Source organism: Choristoneura fumiferana, chromosome 13 (genome assembly GCF_025370935.1).
Source record: "Choristoneura fumiferana chromosome 13, NRCan_CFum_1, whole genome shotgun sequence".
Lineage (NCBI taxonomy): Eukaryota > Metazoa > Arthropoda > Insecta > Lepidoptera > Tortricidae > Choristoneura > Choristoneura fumiferana.
This window is the reverse complement of record NC_133484.1, coordinates 11,808,745-11,817,105: the sequence shown is the minus strand read 5'-3', so window position 1 is coordinate 11,817,105 and position 8,361 is coordinate 11,808,745. Positions and strand designations below refer to the sequence as shown.

General features: G+C 37.7%; 1 protein-coding gene and 1 long non-coding RNA gene across 2 annotated transcripts; one reads left to right on the top strand and one right to left on the bottom strand.

The window, feature by feature from the left end:
- The first annotated feature begins 1,599 nt into the window (after positions 1-1,599).
- On the top strand, positions 1,600-2,473 carry LOC141434383 (uncharacterized). Its single transcript, XR_012452049.1, has 2 exons — positions 1,600-1,863; positions 2,317-2,473. It is a non-coding gene; the product is annotated as an uncharacterized lncRNA (long non-coding RNA).
- A 1,717-nt stretch (positions 2,474-4,190) lies between these two features.
- Positions 4,191-5,904, bottom strand: LOC141434382 (uncharacterized). Its single transcript, XM_074096802.1, has one exon. The coding sequence runs from the start codon at positions 5,848-5,850 to the stop codon at positions 4,411-4,413; it is 1,440 nt and encodes a 479-aa protein (XP_073952903.1). The 5' UTR covers positions 5,851-5,904; the 3' UTR covers positions 4,191-4,410.
- Between the last annotated feature and the right edge of the window lie 2,457 nt (positions 5,905-8,361).

Below are 8,361 nucleotides of genomic sequence, written 5' to 3'. Positions count from 1 at the left end.
GACAATGACGATCTTGAGTGGAGTCCACGGATCGACAAACGTAGCGTAGGACGTCCTCAGACTCGGTGGAGCGATGATCTTCGCAGGCGGCTGCAAGAGCTGGATGAGAATAGCCGGGGGATGTGCTCAGTGGCGTGCCATGGGAGAGGCTATGTCCAGCAGTGGACGAACATAGGCTGATGATGATGATGAATGAATGACGATCTTCCATATAATTTCATCCTCACAGGTCCGAATTTTCAAAAAAGCTCAACCAAATCGACTTATTTCTTATAATAAACCTAAATGCCAAGTTTCATGGTTTTTATCTTCGACAGCGACGAACTTCCACCATATAAACTTTCATCCCTATTTCAACCCCTTAAGACCCTTTTTCGCGATAAAAGATAGCCTGTGTTCTTTCCAGGTCACAGCAAGGTCTATTCTATCTCTGTACCCAAATTTCATCAAAATCGGTTCAGCGGTTTAGGCGTAAAGCGTAACAGACAGACAGACAGACAGACAGAGTTTACTTTCGCATTTATAATATAGTATGGATAGTATGGATTAAATGCCTAAATGCCAAGTTTCATGGTTTTATCTTCGACAGCGACGAACTTCCATCATATAAACTTTCATCCCCTATTTCAACCCTTAAAGCCTCTTTTTCGCGATAAAAGATAGCCTATGTTCTTTCCCAAGGTCTATTCTATCTCTGTACCAAATTTCATCAAAATCGGTTCAGCGGTTTAGGCGTGAAAGCGTAAAGACAGACAGACAGACAGAGTTACTTTCGCATTTATATATAATAGGATATGGAATAGTAATGGATAGTATGGAAGTATGGATAGTATGGAAGTATGGACTAAGTTGGGATTGTAAATCGAATACCATTTTGAGATAAAAATCCTTGTTAAATGGTTTCTCCAGTTATTTAATTTTAATTTAATGTAATTATTTATTACTACTAATTGTTACACATAAAATAAGCAATTTCTTCGTCGTAGACGATCCAAGATGTGCTTTATTCTGTGAAAATTAGAATTCTTCTCAATTACACATGGACAGTGGTAGTAAGTGTCGTCGTAGAATGTCATTCTTGACAGTTCCCCACACCGCCACAGATAAAAAAATGAAACTATGCTGATGCTCAACATACAGCATCAATATAAGCTCAACAACGCATACAGATCATCACGCATCAAGATGATGAAACAAACATTGGTGTGGCAGAACTAGAGTAAACTGGCATCATCAACCGAAATAGTTTTCAGTTTCTTCTTATGATATAATATTTTTTTAATAAACGTATATATGGCTTCTTATAACTGACTTTTCTGTACAAAAAAATAATAAAAAGCATTGGTATTTTTTTGATAATCCCAAATTTACGATGTGATCGTAGTCAAAGTTTTTTATTTGTTTTCAACCTTTTGGTTTTAACGGCACACGTTTCGGTCATCAAAGTTTCAAGGCACACCAGTAAAAATAGTCAAGTGCGAGTCGGACTGGCTCGTAAAGGGGTCAAACCATACAGTATACCCATAATATGAAGGTATAGATTGAAATAAAATACAAAAAATTCAAAAACATTTATATATAACAACGGACAGTGGAGGCTTATTATTAGGGTCTCGTTATCATATTTACAGGTGACGATAAGAAGATAAAAGTATGGGATTTAGCGGCGTGTACCTGTATACACGAATATAGGGGTCACCATGGTAAGGTGACCGCTCTTGACTGGTCTGCTGTGGGGAGGCCTACCCTCACAAACAGGGTCCAGCCAGACCCAAACGATCCTTCAGCGGACAACGCGCTACTGTGTTCCGCCGGTATGGATGGCATCGTCAAAGTAGTATGGGACAACCATTGTAAAAATAAGTGAGTAAATAATGAGACCTTATAGTTTTTAGACTTGTTAACCCAAAATTAAAATAGAAGATAATAACAAGCTGTGGTGGCCTAGTGGATTGACCTCTATGCTCAAGCAGTGGATAATGGGTTCCCAGGTTTGCACTTAATTCGATTTTTGAAATTCATGTGCGAAATGACATTCGGACTTTACCACGATCTTTTTACGGTGATGCAAGACATTGCGCGTAAGGAAACCTGTACAAACCTGCGACGTAACTAATGGTGTTTGTGAAGTTCCCAATCAGCGTTAGGCCCGCGTAGGAGCTACGACCCAAGCCCTCTCATTGAGAGGAGGCCTGTGCCCAGCAGTGGGAGTATTACCCCAGTCTCCAGTGATGATGATTGATGATATAACCCTCCTCAATGTAGTAGCGTGGACAATGAGTTTTGTTTAGAAACTTATCAACTTATTTGTTACAGGCAAGCTTCTAGTCAAGAAGTTTTGACGTCCACATATAACACGAAATGTTCGCATCTTGTGGATGTACAAGTGCATCCAAACTGGGTGGTAGCCATCGGAACGAAAAGATAATACTGCTTAACACTGATGTATCTCAAATAAAATGACTAAAACAAGTTTTTGTTTTTTCATTTAAAAAATAGTACATTGTGTCTTAAGGGCGGTAAATAAGGAATTACGAACGAGAGTCTATTAGATGCCCGAAGTCGAAGACTGAGGGCTTTAATGAGTCGATGTTTGTAATTCTAGTACCGCCGTGCGACATACAATGTTTTTCATCACATTTGCGAGTAAAATTTTATATTTGTAAAAGAAAAAATATAATTCTTCCAAATATTGGCGATACTTACCTTAGGCTGTGCTCTTGGCAGCGCCGCCCTCTACCTCCCCCTCCCTCAGCATGCGCCGCAACGTGCGTGTGCATGTAGACCATGTAGTCCTGCAGCAGGAGCGCGCGCTCGGGCACGCGGCGCGGCGCAGCGCCATCAGTACGGGCACTGACTCATGCGACCGACCAAGGGCTTCATGACAAGAAATTGTGTATGCGCAATGACTCATTTACCGACCACGGGTTTCATGACAAGCACATTAAGGTCGAGGGTTCTATTTGGGGGGTTGCAACCAAGGTAGCCTGCATGTTATGACACTGCTTACGAGCAAGTGTGATGAAAAAATGATCTTACAATATCACCTCACCACTCACCAGGCTCGCCAGGCAATTAACCCACTGACCTTTAGGTTTAATCAGTCATCAGTGGCCGACTAACAGTGGGGCGGAAGAGGCGGCCCACCCCGAGTCTCCAATCCCGGGGGGCAGTGGCGTAGCGTACTGGGGGCAATGGGGGCAGCCCGCCCCGGGCGGCACTTTTAGGGGGCAGCAAAATTCCATAATAAAATATTTTTGTTGCACCTACGATTTGGGCCAATTAAAATGGAACCCCCTTTGAATGGTAGGTTAGGTTAGGTACATAATAATGACATCTTTCTCACTGTGTAGCGACTGGCAACACCGCCTGATGAATAAAAATCATTGTTTATTTACATAAAAATATGGTTGTTACAAAAGAAAATATACCTAGTGTCATCCAGTTAGACGCGTGATTTTGTCAAAATTAGACATTAATGAAATTGTAATAAGAACCACGGCACGCGTCATCGTGAATGATTATTGATTACATGTTTATAGGTAGATTCATTCACGATGACTCGTGCCCTGGTTCTTATTACAATGTCATTAATGGCTAATTTTGACAAAATCACGCGTCTTCGCACTAGGTATACAGTATTATGTATGTATGTAAACTCTTTATTGCACTTAAACATAAAAATACAAATACACAGAGAGGAGGACAAAGGTGAGCTTATCCCTAAAAAGGGATCTCTTCCAGCTAACCTAATTATATGTTTTAGATTTTTATTAATTCAGTTATTTATTACATAATGTTAAAAAAACAGTTGTGTAGGTCAGCGGATGTCGTGGTGTCTCTCAGTGCTCCCATGGCATCCGCATACTTGGCTGGTGAGGGAATACCGGTGGGTTTTTGTTTAATGGGTAGGCCTCCCGCCTTCCTTCCTTCCCAATTGGAACAAAGGAAGGGGAGAGGAGAGTCACATACACCCTCTGCGTCATCCCCACGGCGCAGGGATAGTGCGTAACGCATTTTCCCACCACAAAAAAAGAAAAAAAAAGGTATTGTGTAGGTATATTATTTTTTCAGAGCTTTTATCTATTGTCTAATACTTTTACTACTAGTTTGGCTTAGTATGGTATTGATTAGATTTTTTTGATTTGATGTGAATGAAATATTGTTGCTGTTGCTAAAAATAAAAAATGAGCCAGATATTGCAAAACTTTATTTAATGGTACAGTTTACAAGAAAATAAAAATTATCACATTATTACATTTTGGGACCAGAAGGTCATGATTTTATTAATTAACAACCATCAATATGAAATATGTACAACAGGAGCAACTGAGCCAAAAGGCCGAAGAAAGAAGACGAGAATTATATCAAACTCTCAACAACAACCATGATTTATTTGACTGGAGCAGATTATTTTTTATTGAAAAAACTCATAATAGAGGCTTGTTTTCCTTTCTGTGGTGGAGATATTTTCTTTTTACTATTCCTTGTTCCAGTCTTTTTCCCCTTAGGAGATACTTCTGCTTTTGATTCAGACTTTTTAGGAGAAACCTCATCAACTTTCTGAATGTCTGTTTTGATGTTTTCCTTGGTTTCTGTAATGTCTTCATTTTCTGACAAACTCTCGTAAACTTCTTCTTTCCTTGTTAAAATGTAGCCTTCTTCATCAGTATAGGTTTTATTAACAATCTTTCTCCTCTTCTTAGGGTTTAACAAGGCTGAAGTTACTTTAATAGTATTGACAGCTGGGGTGGGAGGTATCTCATCTTCAGAGTCAATGTTCATCTGTTGATTGTGTGCATCATCTTCATCCACAAATGGATCATTTTTCTCCTCATCACTATCACTGTCAGAAACACATAAAACTCTTTTTCGTTTTTTATCAACCTTAGCATTCTTTTTTATCTGAGTTAGGGACTTGTTATGGTTCTTAGCTTTATTTTTTGAAGCCCCATTAGTTTCTTTATTTTTATTAGCTGAAGTTTTTTCTTCCTTTTTATCAACTTTTGTTTCTTTGGGTTCATTTTCAATTTTTTCATCTACATCCATTTTTTCAACGTTATTGTGTATGTTTGTATCCTTTTTCTCCGATTTCACATTAATCTCCATGTCTGCACTTTTGATGTCTTTTGTAGTTTTCTTTGCTGAAGTACTTTCTGACCTGCTGAAGAATCCAGAAATGCCCTTTTGGGGTTTATTAGCATTCTTAACCACTGGTTTTTGCTTATTGTTGGTAGCACTATCTTTTTTAGGTGATGTTTTCTCTTGCTTTATAGGTTCTGATTTTACTTCAAACACCTTTTTTGTATCACCATGCCCATTCATGTTAACATCATTAGCTTTCTCTTCTTTAACCTTCTTAACAGGTGGTTTAATTGGTTTCTCGTCTGCTACAACACTGTGAGATTTTAGGTTACCAATTTCTTCCGCTGTCCGCTTTGAGCACAAAGTACTTTTAATTAAGCCTGAACATAAATGATAATCCTGAAAATTTGTGATCGCCATGAAAGCAACTTTGTCTACAGCAGGTTTTCCTTTATTTATACTATATAAATGTTCGAAGAAAATGACTTTGAATTTTTTACGATAATCAGCTATATCGTTGTCTGAGCACACATACGTATAAGCTTTACTGTCCTCAGCTAATCCTGATATAACGTAGTTGATGTTTAGCTTAGTGTCGGGTTGTATTTTTCTGATATCTTGAACCACTTTGTTCATCAGCGATTTGCTTTCATTCACGTGGATACAGAGCTCTTTGCTGATAGATACGTAGGTGACCAATTTTTCTTCGTCTAATAACATTTCCTTCAAGGTATTCAGATGAGATCCAAACGTTTCGTCGTCCATTTTAAAATTATTTTAAATAAAACCCGCGATTATCAACGAATTCCCGCAAACAAAGAGTATATAATCACTACGTTTTAAGAGTCGGAACTCTCATACAAAAACAATACCACGATTGTAGTATGAATTCAGTGTCTTTTTGGTGCCAATATCAAGAAACGAACTGCACAGACTAAACAGGGCCGAAAAAGTCACATTGACAAGTAGTGTTGTTAGGAACAGTCGATATTGTAACAGCATAGTGTTGTGCTTTTTTATCGATATATTGTCAAAAAACGGCACGTAGTGGTGCGCTTTTTATTAATTAAATGATCGAATTAAAGAAAAAAAAGTTGTTTTTCTTAATAATAATTTATTTTCATGTCATGGATCTGTTTTTCTTTACATAGGTAAATACAGTTTCACGTTACACAAGTATTGTATTGTAGTATTGTATTGTCCGTTTTGCACTGCACAGCACTTGTGGAAGGCTGTGCATGTAAATATTCCACACTGGGCAACTCCAAAGCTGAACCTGAAACAAAGTTAAATTTAGCCAGTAGCTTACACTAACTAATGCAAGATAAAATAAAATTGGTACGCACAATCCAATTTTTGTCATATTGCAGGTCAATGACCTATGTTTACCTAGACAACTTTCTTGCAATTTCTTGCCTTATTGTCAAATATGTCTTTACTTGTCAAATGAATGAAATGAAATGTAAGGAAGTTGAAAATACATAATTTTGTATACCTCTGATAAACAATCTACTTGCCATGCCAAATGTAATGAAATTAGTTCTGTAGTTTTTACCCGATTCTGGTGAAGCCCAAAAGGAGGATTGTATTTTGACCTGTATGTATGCATATCCATTTCTATCTCCTCTAACTACTAAGCAGCTCAACCTATTTTTAACCCCTAACGCAAAAAGAGGAGTGTTATTACATGAAGTGTACCATAAACACAGACAATACAGAAAAAATGGTCAAGTGCGAGTTGGACTCGTACATGAAAGGTTGAAAGGTTCGGATTAGCCCGAAACATGTCGAGCTAAACTCGATTTAAGACGTGAGTTATCCGGGTCATTATATTTAATATGAAAGGTTCCGTAAACAGTTCAATAAAAGTTTTTCTGAAAATTCTTCTAATTATAAGTTTTTTTGCTGACTGTACTATATGCCCTGGTTACCAAAGTACTCGTCAAGACGACAAACAAGTCCAAACTCGATGCAGTTGTGTTGTTTATCACAGTGTTCCTATGGTCACCCGCTAGCTTTATCATCAGATCAACTCTAAAATTCTAAATTATGCTATAAGGTATAGATTTTTATCAGTGATAGCTTACCTGTTGTATTGTCAGTTTTACACTGCGCACCACTTGTAGAAGGCTGTGCATGTAAATATTCCACACTGGGCAACTCCAAAGCTGAACCTGAAACAAAGTTTAATTTAGCCAGAAGCTTCCACTAACTTATACAGGTGAAATATAATTAGTGTGTATAGCCAATTTTTCTGTCTATTACTAATGCTCTGACCGGCAACTATACTATACACTCAAAATACCTAGCATTATTATTGATGACGAAGCAAATTAATTTATAACATATATTGTACTAGCTTATGCCCGCGACTACGTCTGCGCGGATCTAGGTTATCGCGCGGTGGCGCCCTCTACCGGAATAAAAAGTATCCTATGTTGATCCTTGGGGTTCAAAGTACCTATATACCAATTTTCATCAAATCGGTTCAGTGGTTTCGACGTGAAAGGGTAACAGACAGACAGACAGACAGACAGAGTTACTTTCGCATTTATAATATTAGTAGGGATGTAAAAAAAATATATGCATGTGTATTGATGGTATTTATTAGGGTTATGGTTTATGGGGGCGACTGAAAAACCACGCCTGTCAGCCAAGGGACTTTGTTCTGCAAGGTGCAGGCATAAGCTGAGTCGCTTTCCTTTTGATAGTTTGATTGTACTTATTATTTGTTATGTACCTATGTAGAATTTGTAAACAAACTATTAAATCAATATCTTTTATTATTTTATTATTATTATTATAAGATGCAGTAAGTCAAGTTGCAATAGAGATAAATTGAAAATAAAATAAAGTGTTTACCTTGGCTGTTCTTGCCATCTTTAGGGGAACCCTTCAAGAATTTCTTCAGAAAGAGGTGGCATGGGAAGTCCCAATTTTGGTATGGCTTTCTTCTTCAGCCGGGTTTTCGATTTTGTGAAATCTCGTTGCCAACTACTTTCACCCACTGCTTACAACTGAAATAAAATTTAATTGTCGTGATACTATATAATACGAATTGACGTCGGCCAGCCAAATATAACCTCAACACCTATTATAAGATTTATCAGTAACTTTACTTACACATGTTCACTTAGAGGAAATCTAGCAAAGAACATTTTGTTTTCACAATGTTTTTCTTGAATACCACAAATTTCGCATCTCCTTATGTTGAATGGTTTCTTAGTAAAGGACAGCCGTGAAAATTACGGTAAAAACTAGAGTCCTGTCTCGAAT

Bases quoted from the DNA above. Each gene is read 5' to 3' on its own strand.
- LOC141434382 (XM_074096802.1), bottom strand. From the start codon at position 5,850: ATGGACGACGAAACGTTTGGATCTCATCTGAATACCTTGAAGGAAATG.